Genomic DNA, 15623 nt, shown 5'->3' on the forward strand with positions numbered 1-15623 from the left:
TCCCAACAAGAATTTTTTGCTTGACATCAGTCTTACTCAGAGGGTGTATGTTTAATTTTTTTTTTTTTTTTTTAGATTCCACACAATTATAGAAAAAAAAAAACCAGTCTTGAAATTCTCCGTTATTTGGACACTATAAAATGATTTTCTTGGCAACAGATACAGTTCTCATACCATATATATAAGGAAATTCAGTAAATAATTTGTTGACAGAATGAGTGATTTGTTAAAATAAATTTCTTTTGAGACGGAATTTTGCTTTTGTTGCCCAGGCTGGAGTGCAATGGTGCAGTCTTGGCTCACTGCAACCTCAGCCTTCAGGGTTCAAGCAATTCTCCTGCCTCAGCCTCGCAAGTAGCTGGGATTATAGGCACCCACCACCACACCTGGCTAATTTTTGTATTTTTAGTAGAGACGGGGTTTCACCACGTTGGCCAGGCTGGTCTCGAACTCCTGACCTCAGGTGATCCACCCTTCTCGGCCTCCCAAAGTGCTGAGATTATAGGCGTGAGCCACTGCACCTGGCCAGATTTCTTTTTTTGTTTGTTTTTTTTTTGAGATGGAGTCTAGTTCTGTTGCCCAGTCTGGAGTGCAGTGAGCCTCACTGCAACCTCCGCCTCCTGGGTTCAAGTGATTCTTCTGCCTCAGCCTCCTGAGTAGCTGGGATTACAGGTGTGTGCCGCCACACCTGGCTAATTTTTGTATTTTTAGTAGAGATGGGATTTCACCGTGTTGGCCAGACTGATCTCGAACTCCTGACCTTCAGTGATCCACCCACCTCGGTCTCCCAAAGTGCTGGGATTACAGGCATGAGTCACTGTGCCTGGCCTATTAAATAAATTTCTTTCTTTCTTTCTTTTTTTTTTTTTTGAGACATAATCTTGCTCTGTCATCCAGGCTGGAGTGCAGTGGCGCCATGTTTGCTCCCTGCAACCTCCGCCTCCCAGGTTCAAGTGATTCTCCTGCCTCAACCTCCCTAGTAGGTGGGATTACAGGTGCGTGCCACCACACCTGGGTAGTTCTTGTATTTTTGGTAGTGACAGGGTTTTACCATGTTGTCCAGGCTGATCTTGAACTCCAGATCTCAAGTGTTCCGCCTACCTTGGCCTCCCAGAGTGCTGGGATTACAGGTGTGAGCCACTGCATCTAGCAAATAAATTTCTTGAAAACTGCTCTTTGTGGATAAGTCTGTATTTATTTATGTGATCATCTTTTTGTTTAAATGACTGCCAAATTATTATGCATTTGGAAGACTAATTACCATGTTTTAAAATTAGCTCTAATACAGTGAACAAGAATAATACTAATAACTGCTGTTTATTGAAAGTTTTCTGTACAGAGTTAAGTGCTGTACGTGTAATTTCTATTTCTCCTACTAATTATGATAGATGTACAACTTTTCGTTTTATGGAATAGAATTTCATAGTTGAGAGGAAATCGATTGAGGAAATACAATTTGTGTGCCCAGGGTCACACAAATACAAAGTTGTTGAGATTTGAACATAAGCCTCTGTCTTGACAACTTGTCTTCTGACCATATTGTGATGTCTTGACTTAAAGAAAATCTGAGATCTTGTATTTCTTCTGCCATTAACTAGCTCCAACTAGGGCAAGTTGGATGGCTTCTCTAAATGCATATATTTTTGTTATAAATGGACATAATAATCATTAACTTTTCAGTTTTCTGTCATGTCCTACAGGTTCTGTCAAACCCTACTAAGAAGAAGTTTTTAGCATTAGTTTTTAATTAGCAGCCATTGTTTTAGTTCCTTTTTATTGGGCGCCAGTTTCTGGTTTTAAGTATTTGAGGAAAATATGATTTTCCTGGTAAACTGCCTTGTCATAGTAATTAAAATGAGAGGTTCTTTTTAAACTCTGCTGTTGGCCTTTTGGGCCCTTGTATTTTATCAGAAAGTATATGTTGTGTTCTAGGCAAGCTGACTGTTCTAGGACAGTTCTTATAAATTCAGTCATTTTGTAGATTTTATTAGACTTTAAAATGTTACTTGTGAAACTGTATATTTTGTTTCCATAAAATCATGGATTTGACAGCTATTGATGAAATGAAAATATATGAATATTGGCGGATAACTGAAGGACTTTTATTTGTACATGGGGTACTGGACAGATTTCTAGAGAGTGGACAAAAAGTTAACACTGTTTTCCTTCCTTATTACAAGACTGGTCAGTAGTCTTAGACTACCTCTTTCTTTAGGTGCCTTGTCCACGGCACCACGCCTGCCCTTTCACAGAACACCTCATCAAACATAAACCTACTTCTTTATATTCTATATGAAAGCAATGCTTTCATTGTTTTTTAAAATCTTCAGCGATTTTGAACTATTAGCATTTTCCATATTTCTGTGCTTGCTATTTACCTATCCTAGAGGGAGATCTCTTCTGAGTTATAGGGTATGTAAATTCTAAGCATTTGGCAAAACTCACCTGTACAGCCCCCCGACTCTTCTATATGTGTAGTTTGAAACACACTTTCTCTTACAAAGTTGGTTAGGTTCTTTAGGTCAGAAACAAATTATATAATATCTTGATAATAGTGATTCGCTGTTGGTTATCGATGATCTCCTAGGTATCAGGCAGTGTGGCTTAAAGACATTATTTCAGATATTTCCAGCAAATCTGCAAGATCATTTGTTAATTCTTACTGATTACTGATATAGAAGTAAAAGATTGGGCAAATTAAGTGTCCACACATCTCTTCTTGCCAGTGTGGACAGTGTTGGTCACCTTATACTCACTTAAGAAATACTTAATTGGTTATTAGTGGTGTTTCTCTTTTTACATTTTTTTAACCACTGGTACCAAGAGTAATTTGTACCCGTTTTCTTGACCGTATGTCTAACTTCTGTAAATAACACAGTGAAATTGAAAGCGATCTGATAAGAACTGTACACTTGACAATATGGCAAAACACATTGTTAGGAACTTTAGTAATTTTAGCCTTGGTTTGTGGGTTTTGCGTTTTTGCTTGCTGGAGTGTGTAGATCTTGTGAGATAGATTCTTCACATCATTCAGAATAATAATGATTGCTAGCATTTTCATGTCTATGTTTCATTAATAAAAAGTAGATCCTTGACTGGGCTCAGTGGCTTCACACTTGTAATCCCAACACTTTGGGAGGCCAAGGCAGGTGGATTGCTTGTGCCCAGGAGTTAGAGATTAGCCTGAACAACATGAGACCCTGTCTCTACAAAAAATAGAAAACTTAGCCAGGTATGGTGGTGCACACCTGCAGTACCAGCTGCTCAGGAGAGGCGAGAGCATCTCTTCAGCCTGGGAGGCGGGGGTTACAGTGAGCTGAGACTGTGCCGCACTACACTCCATCCTGAGCAGCAGAGCGTGGCCCTGTCTGTTCCCTGCGCTGTGCCGCCGCCCCCCCCCCCCCCCCCCGCCGCCAAAAGAAAATGTAGATTCTTTATCACAGTGGCATAACTGGTATTCTGCACTGAACTTGACTAATGCGTATGTTTGTGGAATTTCTGAGAGGGAAATAGAGTCAGGTGAGAGCCCTACCAAATCGAATCTGGTGAACTCATTTGGGGCCATGTGGACCTTGATAAATATATTAGTGTTAAAGAGGAAATATTCTCATTCCATCTTTTGTGTGCGTGTGAGACTCAGTTGACTTTAGATATGTGGGTAAATTACCGCCGTTCATCCTGTCTGGAACCCCTCCCGACCCCCATTAATACTCTTTTTTTCTTTTCTTTTTTTTGTTTTTGTTTTCTGAAATGGAGTTTTGCTCTTTCCCCCAGGCTGGAGCGAAGTGGCTCGATCTCAGCTCACTGCAACCTCCGCCTCCCAGGTCCAAGTGATTCTCCTGCCTCAGCCTCTCCCGTAGCTGGGATTATAGGCGCCTGCTGCCACACCTGGCTAATTTTTGTATTTTTAGTAGAGACGGGGTTTGCCATGTTGGCCAGGCTGGTCTCGAACTCCTGACCTCCAGTAATCCACCTGCCTCGGCCTCCCAAAGTGCTAGGATTACAGGCGTGAGTCACCACGCCTGGCCTGTTACACTCTTTTTTTTTCTTCACCCACTTTTTATCAGAGCACTGACATTATGTAGTATGATTTATTGTCTGTCTCATTCATTAAAATAAAAGCTCCATGAGGACAGGGGCTTTGTCGGTCTTGTTCATTGCTCTGTCTCACTTGCCCATTTGCCACATGGTAGGCATTAAATATTTGATAACACTACCACTTGCTGATGCCAGATATTCCAAATTCACCTTTTAATTGTCACAAGAACTTTATGAGGCAGATGAGATAAAATGTTTGAATGAATGAATCATCACTTTTTTGTGCTTTTTGCTGCTTATAAAGGTAATGTGTTTAAAGTAAGAATGGTAGAATGAAATTCCACTCTATGAAGTGTTATTAATTGAGTTTATACCCTAACAGCTGTGACATATAAAAACCATTATCGGGAAAATGTTTTACAATTAAGTTTTAACAGTTGACCCAACCTGAGCATATGGTAGGTCTTCTCCAATGAAAAGAAAGTGGTTGAGTTGTTTCTGTCTTCCTTTCCCAGGTTCTCCGTGGAGGAGCCAGCCAACGTCCTTTGACCCCAAACCAGAACCAGCAGGGACAGCAAACAGATCCCCTTGTGGCAGCTGCAGCAGTGAATTCTGCCCTTGCATTTGGACAAGGTCTGGCAGCAGGCATGCCAGGTGCGGCTGCATTGTTATTCCTAATACTTTGGCAGGGAAAAAGGCTGCACGTTTGAGGTGATTACAGAGGGGAATGAGCAGTGCTTTCACCTTGCTTAGGCTTGTCATGATTTGGGGACTGGCAGGGATGATACACACTTGCCCTCACTTAGACTATAGTTCACTGATGAGAGCATTGTTCTGAGCCAGTCTTAAGTCATATTGGAGGTATCTAAATGTCCATGCAGCTTGGAATATGTGGTTTTTCCTTGGTGGGTTGTTTTCTGTTTCAGAATTAGGGACAGATGGAGTGGCCAAGCTAGTTTACAAGGCTTAGTCTTATGTTGATGTTTTTGCACAGCATGATTAGTGAGAAATTTCTGGTACGCCTTGATAGGATCATCCCTTACATTTTTAAGATTTCTCTTAAACCAATAGTAGGGGTCCTTTTTAGCTGCCTACCTCTGAGATACACGTTTATATAGACACATCTTGAATATATGTTGTTTTTGGCTCACTGTCAGGTGGTTTGGTGCTTTGCATGGTATTAGATGTAGTTTGATGTTCTACATATGAAACAAGTCTTTAAGAGATGTCAGTGTATTTTTATGGACCTTTACTGATCATAGAGCATAGCCAATTTAACTGAGCCATTTATGAATTCAATAAATAACTTTAACCTGTTTCATTTGTTTTTTAGTTACTGAGCCTTTGCGTGTTCTTAGGAAGTCACCTGCAGTTTTTCATATGGCTTAAACTGGGATTTGGAGATTCTATCTCACATAATATTGAAAGACCATGTTATTTAAAGCCTATCTAGATTTTTCCTGCTATTTTGCAGGATATTTGTTCTTAGATTATTATGTAGTATGAAAGTACTATGATTTTTATAATCATTTGTAGCCTCTGTTTATTTAAGTGATGGAGCCAGTATATAAATCTAGGTCAATTCAACCCCAAAGCTGAGTTTGTGATTATTGACAATATGTTGGTGCCCAGGAGATACTTGTTTGTTTCACATACACATTTCTCTGTTGGCTTGATATTCCTAGGTTATCCGGTGCTGGCTCCTGCTGCTTACTATGACCAAACTGGTGCCCTTGTAGTGAATGCAGGCGCGAGAAATGGTCTTGGAGCTCCCGTTCGACTTGTAGCTCCTGCCCCAGTCATCATTAGTTCCTCAGCTGCACAAGCAGGTGAGCGCACTTCTGAGCGGACTCCTGCCAGAGATCTAAAAGTGGCGACTGATAGTGAGATTCCTAAAGTATGTTGAAATACACTTTCGGCAATTCTCAGTATATCAGTTCTACCCTGTAATGTTTCAAAAAGAGATCAGAAGCAATAAGTGACCTAGGTGGATTCTCCTTTTTGTTGGGGGTTGGTCGGTGGTGGGGGGTGGCATGTGCCAGCTGGTTAGAAGCAAGGTCTGGCTCCACTGAGAACATAGAAGTTGCATTACTCACATAAAATGGCTTTGGTGGCAGAAATCCAAGTCATTATTTTAAGATAATTTTAGAGGAGGGGTTGTTTTTTGCCACAGGGGCAGGAGTGGAGGAAGTGGGAAAGAGTAGTGAGAAGTGACAGAATAATACATTTGGTTGGGAGGAGTAATAGTTTTTTACTTTAAGTGTTTATATGTTTTTTTTTTTAATTAGGAACAATAACAGGAACATCTAGAAGATAGCAATGTGCTAAAATAGGAATTTGAAGGATGTGTATATGCATTACATGGTTCTAGAAGAAACCCTCAACATAGATATTTATGGAATTTAAGATTTTAGAAAGTAGTTGTATTTAATGGATACATTTGATGTTTATACCCCCTTTAATCTACAGACTCTTGAAAGCTACCAGCATAGTGAACTTGTTCTAGTGGTATTTTGAGTTCAAATTGAAAGTAGAAAACAGAAAATAGAAGCTTCGTACGAAGGGATCAAAGACGGATTTGTATGGTTTGTGTCTGTTTTGAAAAGATAGGCAGCATTAAAAGATTTTTTGAAAAAAGATAAAAATGTGGTTTGGAAATGTGGCCTGCCACTTTCATAGCCAAACGGTTTGCTTTCTTCTTCACAGCTGTTGCAGCAGCCGCAGCTTCAGCAAATGGAGCAGCCGGTGGTCTTGCTGGAGCAACAAACGGACCATTTCGCCCTTTAGGAACACAGCAGCCTCAGCCCCAGCCTCAGCAGCAGCCCAATAACAACCTGGCATCCAGTTCTTTCTACGGCAACAACTCTCTGAACAGCAATTCACAGAGCAGCTCCCTCTTCTCCCAGGGCTCTGCCCAGCCTGCCAACACATCCTTGGGATTCGGAAGTAGCAGTTCTCTCGGCGCCACCCTGGGATCTGCCCTTGGAGGGTTTGGAACAGCAGGTAGAAATTAGACTGATATGCTCTTAAGACTGAATTTTAATTATTTTTACAATCCTTCTGGAATACTGGCAATGCATGGAACCACAGGCAGATCTGGACCAAGCCTTGTGGGAATTCAGCCATCCCACATAATCTGTGAGATGATAGAGTATTGAAATCAGGTTATACAGATGGGACCTATTTCAATCCATGCTCATGTGGCTACTTACTTAATCAGTTTCTTTCAGGGATTTGAAATCTAGGGAAGATTTTTGCTGTATTTTGGAAAAATATTGAGGGAACTATAGAAATTGGTATCAAAAACTGAGGGAGGAGGACTTACTAAAGATAGCAGAGCTGAAATACTCCACAATTGAGACTTGAGCCGAGTTCTTGGCCTGCAGGCCTTAAAGAGTTACAAGTTTTCTTCAGTCTTTTGAGTGGAATTTGAGGTAGACATGTGGAAAATTAGGAGGAAGGATATTAGACCAAGATATTTTTAATGTTTTGACGAAAAAAGCAGGAGTGTAGTATGGTGAATAATGGGATAATTGCAGAGATTATAAAAAACAAACAAACAAAAGTGATCCCTAAATAGAAGGGCATGTGTGAAAGAAAGTATCTTAATTGGAATTGAGGGCAGCATTAACTCTCGACTGAACCCACTGAGAAAACAGGCTTTCATATAGAAGTCTTGTGTAGTGGGGCAGTACCCCATTTACAAATCTTTTTTCTGTATCCCATTTTTCTACTTGAACCTTTTCAGTTGAGGAAAGGCATTCTTCTAGTCCATTTTCTTCCACCTTTTCCATAGTTCATGTGGCCGTCAGAGCTTTTTAACCCTCCCTTATCCTAGAATATGCACCATAGGAAGGTAAATTTGATACGTTTGATGGTCATGTTAACCTGAGCCATGTCCTCTTTATTACTTACCTGCCCCCAGTACTGCTACATTAACAGTTAGGCTGTCTCTGCTGACAAATTTGCGGTGGTAAGGAGTCTGGATCAAAGTGTTAGGAACAGGTCACTGGGCTTGTTCTTCGAAGAACAGGCCTGTTCTTATCTGCATTGTTTTAATTCCATTTTAGTTGCAAACTCCAACACTGGCAGTGGCTCCCGCCGTGACTCCCTGACTGGCAGCAGTGACCTTTATAAGAGGACATCGAGCAGCTTGACCCCCATTGGACACAGTTTTTATAACGGCCTTAGCTTTTCCTCCTCTCCTGGACCCGTGGGCATGCCTCTCCCTAGTCAGGGACCAGGACATTCACAGACACCACCTCCTTCCCTCTCTTCACATGGATCCTCTTCAAGCTTAAACCTGGGTAAGAACCATTACTCTAACACCACCTTGAACTCTAGAACTCTCTTGCCACCGATGACATTACAAGAACTTTGCATAAGCAAAGGACAGTCCCTTTATACTAGAAGTGTCCTGGGTGTTCTGTGCCTTCCGTAAATACCTCATGTTATTCAGGCTGTACCTATAGATAGTATAGCAGTTTTGGCTTTATTATAGTTTGGGTACATTCCCTGTATATTCAGTTAGCTTTAGTATGAACATTTTATTCTTTGGCTACCTGTGAGAGTATTTCATTGTAAACAATATAAACACAGGTTCATTTCAGTGACGCTGGGAAACACAGAGACAGAATTTAATCACCTAGTATCACCACCTGAAATACCACCACAATTAATATTTTGCCTTATTTCTTTTCAAAATTTCCCCTCTGCTATATGTACATATAATATCTTGCTTTTTCACAAAAAGCATTTTATTTTTAAAATTTTGCCATATTTTAAAATATTTGTAAATATAAACTCTCAAACCATATAGTATGCTAATGAGGAGATGTATATTTCCCTGTTAAATATTTAGGTTGTTTTATGCATGGATTTTAAAATATTACCATCTAGATTCTAGAAAATAGGGAGAGAAAAAGAGGATCCCAAGCAGCAGGCTGTAAGAATGAAAAGAAAATTATATTACCTTTTTTTTTTGGTGGCAAATCTCTAAATCTTTCAGGGCATGGGAGATGTTGTCTCATCTGAAGCATGGTGCATACTCCTCTCCCGCAGTTATGTATTAAGTTTGAAGTACTGATTTATTTGCTAGATGGGGAAAATTGAGTCCTAGATGTAGAGTCACCATATAATGTATCATGCAAACCAGAACACTTTTGTGAGTGGAAGGGGGTGCTATGAATAATTACTTGGTGATGATAGGCCTAAATCAGGACTGTCCTGGGCAAATCAGCACGTGTGGCCACTTTACCAAGAAGATTCTGTTTTTAACCAGCAAGATTAAAAGTGGCTTCATGGACTCAGAAGTGAGAACTTGACCAAAAACAAACAGGATGCCTTCGTTTGGATAGGCAGACTAGAAAGTGATTTATAGGGTTCAAGAGAAGTCTGAAGTGGGTACGGTAATAGACTTATTATTCTAGACCTAAGAGTGATAGCTTTGAGTTTGAAAGAGGCGAGTTTCAAGTCAAAACTATGTTTATATATACACATTGGCATGTGTGTGCATATCCTGAAGTTTTATACAGAAAGAACTTTAGTTGTAGAACTGTTTTCTCAGGTTATATATGAACATCACTTTATAAAAGTTACTGTGACATTCCTGATTAGTAGGTCCATAATAGGTAGACGGGGATGGGGTGGGGTACATTGCACAACAGTGTTTCCTAATGACACAATGCCTGGCTTTAAAGACTGGGGGTTAATGCAAAATCCGGAGAGGGATGTCAAACTCCCAGTTTGATACGTTGCTGGAAGGAAGGAACTAATGTTCATTGACCTGGCATTTACCTGCTGGTGTTAATGGTTTTGGGTCCTGTACATACGACACTGGAAGGTATAGGTATTATTTCGTGTCTCAGGACTTAAATATCTTGCCTAGCCTGTGTCATCTCAGATTCGAACAGATTTAGAATCAAGCCTTTTCGACTCCAAAGCATGCAGTTTCACTGTATATCCTCTTACACGATATACTCAGAATATCTTGAACCAGTCCATTATCAAATCCAGAAATATGTATCTTTTAATTTCTTGGTTTAAAAACATGTGAACTATGTCATCCTGTACTACGTACTAAATAAACTGAACCTGCTAAGTTTTTTTTCATAAAGAGCCAGATAGTAAATGTTTTAGGTTTTATAGGCCAGATGGTGTCTGTAGTGAATATTCAACTCTGCTGTTGAAGTGTGAAAGCAACCACAGACAAAATGTAAATGAGTGAATATGTGGCTATATTCTAATAAAACTTTATTTATAAAAATAGATGGGCCAGGCACGATGGCTCACATCTGTAATCCCAGCACTTTGGGAGGCCGAGGTGGGCAGATCACTTGAGGTCAGGAGTTCAAGACCAGCCTGGCCAACATAGTGAAACCCCGCCTCTACCAAAAAATACAAAAATTAGCCAGACATGGTGGCGCATGCCTGTAGTCCCAACCGCTTGGGAGGCTGAGGTGGGAGAATTGCTTGAACCCGGGAGACAGGCTGCAGTGAGCTGTGATCGTGCCACTGCGCCCCAGCCTGAGCAACAGAGTAAGACCCTGTCTCAAAATAAAATAAAACGCTGTGGTTCCTTGGTGTGTGGAAATGGAGCCAAAAATACTACTTTCATGCATGATACCTTTGCTCTTTCTAAAGTGTCAGCAATTTAATGTAATACTACCTCTTAATTTTTGTTTTCCCTGTGAAGAAGGAAATAACTATTAGTGTGAGTTATTTCTTGTCAAATGACTTGTTGCCTGCCTAGTTTTATGTTTAACATAACTTGGAAACATTCACCTTGTTCAAGCGGTTTCTTAGTGTACATTTGCATTGGATTCTGTTGTGTGTAGTGCATGTTTCGTACATACCATTCCTGAGGAACTCTTTGTCTCCGTACAGCTTTGCCTCAGCTCAGTCTGTTTCCTTGAGAAAGTGGAGGTGTGCTACTTGGTTTCTAACAACCTCCATACAGAGGCCTTAAGGACATTTTAGTATCAGAAACTTAACATTTCTTTCTGGCCCACACCTAATATAGTTTCTCTTGTTAATACTACTTCACTGCTGCCACCAGCCATCAGCAGTGATGAGCAGCCATACTAAGCATTTTATATTCATTGTGTTGAATACTCAGAAGAACACTTCACCCCTTAAAACTCAGCGTGGCTTAGTTAACATTGCTAATGATACCAACCACAAAGCTAGTGTTTGAATGCACTTACCAGCCTATATCTCGTGTGGATCTTTTTCCCATCTTGTCTTTTTTACACTTTGTCCCAGTAGGCAGATATGTGTTAGTATCTTCTAACAAAATCAGTGACCTGTTTAGTAATTTTTCCTATTATTTTTTAAAAAATCACTTATTGAGTGGCATGGTTTTTCATTACTGATTGTTTAAAGTTCAAACTAAAAACAAACCTTTTTGAGTTCTATTTCCCCCCGTTTTTATTGTTTGGGACAGGGTCTTGCTCTGTTGCCCAGACTGGAATGCAGTGGTGCTATCATAGCTCACTGTGACCTCAAACTCCTGGGCTCAAAGGATCTTTCCACCCCAGCTTCCCAAGTAGCTGGTACTATAAGCACACACCACCACACCTGGCTAATTAAAATAAATTTTTTTTTGTAGAAACTAAGTCTTGCTATGTTGGTCAGGGTGGTCTTGAACTCCAGGCCTCCAGTGATCCTCTTGCTTTGGCCTCTCAAAGCACTAGGATTACAGGTGTGAGCTACTGTTCCTGGGTCCTTTTTTTCTTTATTTTATTTTATTTTATTTATTTTTTTGAGATGGAGTTTCACTCTGTGGCCCACGTTGGAATGCAGTGGCGTGATCTCAGCTCACTCCAACTTCTGCCTCCCGGTTCAAGTGATTCCCCTGCCTCAGCCTCCCGAGTAGCTGGGATTACAGGCACGTGCCACCATGCCCAGCTAATTTTTTATTTTTAGTAGAGATGGGGTTTTACCATGTTGGCCAGGCTGGTCCCCCCCCCCCCCCTTTTTTTTTTTTTTTTTTTCATTTTTAAAATGTTGTCTTTTAAAATGCAGTAGTTTTTTATTTTGATGAGGTCCAATTTATCTTGGTTTTGGAATAATATCGAAGAAATATTTGCCTAACTCAAACTCTTGGGGGAATATTTTCTCATGTTTTGCTCGAAAAACATTTATTGTTTTAAATGTAAGCCTGTGATCCATTTTGAGTTAATTTTGGGTGTCAAGTCAGGGTTCATCTTTTTGCACATGCATTTCTAGTTGTCCTAGAACCATTTTCCTTTATAATTTTGGTGTACAGGTCTTGCACTGCTTCTGTTAAATTTATTCCTAATTGCATATGTTTTTGATGCTATTACAAATAGAATTGTGTTCTGGTTTTATCTTTTGATAGACTATTGCTTGCTTATAGAAATACAATTGGTTTTTGTATATTGATCTTGTATACTGTGGCCTCGCTGTAGTTGTTTATTAGTAGTTCTAATGGTTTTTGGGTGGATTCTGTAGGATTTTCTACATATAAGATCATATCATCTAAGAATAAAAGCCATTTTCCAATCTGACTTTTCTTTTTCTTGTCTGATTGCACTGTGTAGAACCTCCAGTACAGGTTGAGAATCCCAAATCAAAAATCTGAAATGCTGCAAAACCCAAAACTTTTTTGAGCATCAACAAAGTCTTTGTTGAAAGTTAACAAAGCTCAGAGGAAATGCTCATTGGAGCATTTAGAATTTTTTATTTTCATATTAGGATGCTCAGCTGGTAAATATAATGCAAGTATTCCAAAATCTGAAAGACTTTGAAATCTGAGACACTTCTGGTCCCAAGCACTTTGGATAAAGGGCACTCAACCTGGACAGTGTTAGATGGAAGAAATAAGAGCACACATCCTTCCCTTGTCCCTGATCTTGGCGGGGGGTGGGGGTAAACCATTTGTCTTTTACCATTAAGCATAACCACAGTGGGTTTTTAGTAGATGCCCTTTATTAGGTTGAGAAAATTTCCTTCTAGCCTAAGTTTATTGAGAGTTTTTGTTGCAAATGGGTTTTAGTTTTTGTCAACTGTTTTTTATGCTTTTTTTTGTTTGTTTTTTTGAGATGGAGTCTTGGTCTGCTGCCTAGGCTATAGTGCAATGGTGCAATCTCAGCTCACTGCAACCTCTGCCCCCTGGGTTCACGCCATTCTCCTGCCTCAGCCTCCCGAGTAGCTGGGACTGTAGGCACCCGCCACCACGCCCAGCTAATTTTTTGTATTTTTAGTAGAGATGGGGTTTCACAGTGTTAGCCAGGATGGTCTCGATCTGCTGATCTCATGATCTGCCTGCCCTGGCCTCCCAAAGTGCTGGGATTACAGGTGTGAGCCATCTCGCCCAGCCATTTTTTCTGCATTAATTGATGATCATGTGGCTTTTATCCTGTATTCTGTGAATGTGGTGTGTTACATTAATTGATTTTCAGATATTAATCCAATCCTGCATTCCAGATATACATCTTAACTGACGATCATGTGGCCTTTATCCTGTAGTCTGTGAATGTGGTATGTTACATTAATTGATTTTCAGATATTAATCCAACTCTGCATTCCAGATATACATCTTACTTTGGTCATATTCGATTTGGTATGTTCGTATTTTTGTTGAGGATTTTTGAATCTGTGTTAATGAAGGTTGTGTGTTTTTCTTTCTCATGAGGTGTGTGTTGTGGCTTGGTGTCAGGGTGATATTGACCTCATAGCATGAACTTCGAAGTGTACCGTCCCTCTCTATTTTCTGGAAGAGTTTGTGGAGTATTAGCATTATTTCTTTAAACATTTGATAAACTTGACCAGGTAAGCCAGTCTTAGCCTGGGCATTTATTTGTAGTAAGATTTTTACTTACCCCACTTCTTTACATCTTATAGGTCTTATAGGTTCAGATTTTTATTTCTTCTTGAGTCAGTTTTGATAATTTGTGATCTTCTAGGAATTTGTCCATTTCATCTAAAATGCCAAATTTGTTAGCATAAAATGGACTATTTTAATAAGTGAAATCTCTCTCAATCTTCCTCTCCCATCTTCCCCATACATGCATATATACCCATGAATGTGTACATATAAAATATGTTGTGACCCTGAACAAGGCAGATGTCGCAGGTATTTATTTTGTTTGACTTATGTGTTACATGTCTCAATTTAACAGTATTATTAATCATAGTTAATAAATATGAATTTTCTTAACAACTAGATCTGTAACTGTCATTTGTGGTTTATATGTGGGTTACATAGAAAACCTTAAACTCTCACCTATAACTGAACATCCATCCCATCTCTAGTAAATTCTACTTCCCATCTCAAAGAGAAAAAAAGTAAGGGATGTGGATATGAGTGTCCCCAAAGACTGACTGTAGTGGTTTCATGCCCTGCCTACCCATAGATCTCTTTATCCTACTCCCCCCTTTCTCTCCCCTTACTTCTTAGAATGCTTCTCCATGCTTATAGTTTTTTGCACAGTCCCCAGGCTGTATCATTTAAAAACTCTTAAATATCAGTGGGTAGCAGGTATAGTTTTTTGTTGACGGCACCCAGGCTTTTCATTTGCCCTGGAAGAAAAGTGTTGTGGTTGTTCGTTACTTCAGAAATGGAATATATAATAGTAAAAATGAGCTCAAAAGTTCAAAAGCTGTCCAGGGCAAAAGAATGAAAGCATTTATAACTAAATTTCAATTTAGTTCTAAACTTAGTTCTAAACTAAAAAGCATTTAGTTTTATTATCATGATAGAAGTATTATCTTCTTAAAATGTATTCTTTCTGTCCTGTATCTTCAGGGTTTTATGTGCCTTTTAGTTTTTTAGGAAAAGCACAGCTCAAACACAAAATACCTTTCTCTGTCCTTGCTTGAACTGAAGGAGAAGTTTCTAAGTTACTGGTCAGTAAGCAGTAGTTATGTATGTGTTTAGGTATTTCCCCATTCTGAATTGAAATGAATATTTTGTGATTTCTCACTTGGTTCTCTGAAGGAGACTTATCAGCCGTAAAACCAACCATGTGACAATTAACCTATTTTGGACTTCTTATTAATCATGCACCAAGATGATCAGTTTTCAGGGTTATTTAATTTAGAGCTACCTTGGTGTTGTGTTGGAGAATGAATTGGAGAGAACTTATTTTTAAAACATTTTGATAAACATTGTTGCTTCTGGTTGTATTAAACACAGAACTAGATATTGGGGACCATGGGAATTTTTCTTTAAAAGTAGGAAGGCAGGGCTTTGCCCATTAGGCATCTGTTAGATCTATGAGTACAAAAAAAAAGTAAATGAGAACATTCCACGTAGCAAGGGCATAACATACTACATGACCACTGGCAGAAATCCCTTATATACAATTATGCAAAATAGCTGAAGCACTTATTAATTTAAATAAAACATTTAAGCCCTTACTGTCTATGGAAAGTTGTCATAGGACACACTCCTATGAAATCCACCACTGTCCCTTTGAAGCCTTATGAGAAATGTTTCTTTTAAAACAGTTGCAAATGTAAACACTTCCAGAGTGTTGCACCCAAACCCCCAGAGCTGTAGTGGTTTGGGCGCAAGTACATGTTGGTATTCAGACTGTTGTGAATCAGAAAGCACATTT

At 39.5% G+C, this 15623-nt stretch overlaps 1 protein-coding gene and 1 non-coding gene across 15 annotated transcripts in view; both read left to right on the forward strand.

Moving 5' to 3' along the window:
* Nucleotides 1-15623, forward strand: part of PUM1 (pumilio RNA binding family member 1) — a 132245-nt gene that overhangs the window by 91039 nt on the left and 25583 nt on the right. For 10 of the 14 annotated variants that reach the window (XM_055255644.2, XM_055255648.2, XM_055255650.2 and 7 more), the window contains 4 exons: nucleotides 4554-4692; nucleotides 5724-5867; nucleotides 6745-7041; nucleotides 8109-8345. In XM_055255644.2, coding sequence (XP_055111619.2) covers nucleotides 4554-4692; nucleotides 5724-5867; nucleotides 6745-7041; nucleotides 8109-8345 — 817 coding nt within the window. The remainder of the gene's footprint in view (nucleotides 1-4553; nucleotides 4693-5723; nucleotides 5868-6744; nucleotides 7042-8108; nucleotides 8346-15623) is intronic. The other 4 variants (XM_055255672.1, XM_063627942.1, XM_063627944.1 and 1 more) reach the window with 3 other exon arrangements.
* On the forward strand, nucleotides 4810-4882 carry LOC129469301 (small nucleolar RNA SNORD103/SNORD85). The gene has a single exon (XR_008652989.1). It is a non-coding gene; the product is annotated as a small nucleolar RNA SNORD103/SNORD85 (small nucleolar RNA).

The sequence above is a fragment of the Symphalangus syndactylus genome, chromosome 12 (genome assembly GCF_028878055.3).
Source record: "Symphalangus syndactylus isolate Jambi chromosome 12, NHGRI_mSymSyn1-v2.1_pri, whole genome shotgun sequence".
In the NCBI taxonomy this organism is placed as follows: domain Eukaryota; kingdom Metazoa; phylum Chordata; class Mammalia; order Primates; family Hylobatidae; genus Symphalangus; species Symphalangus syndactylus.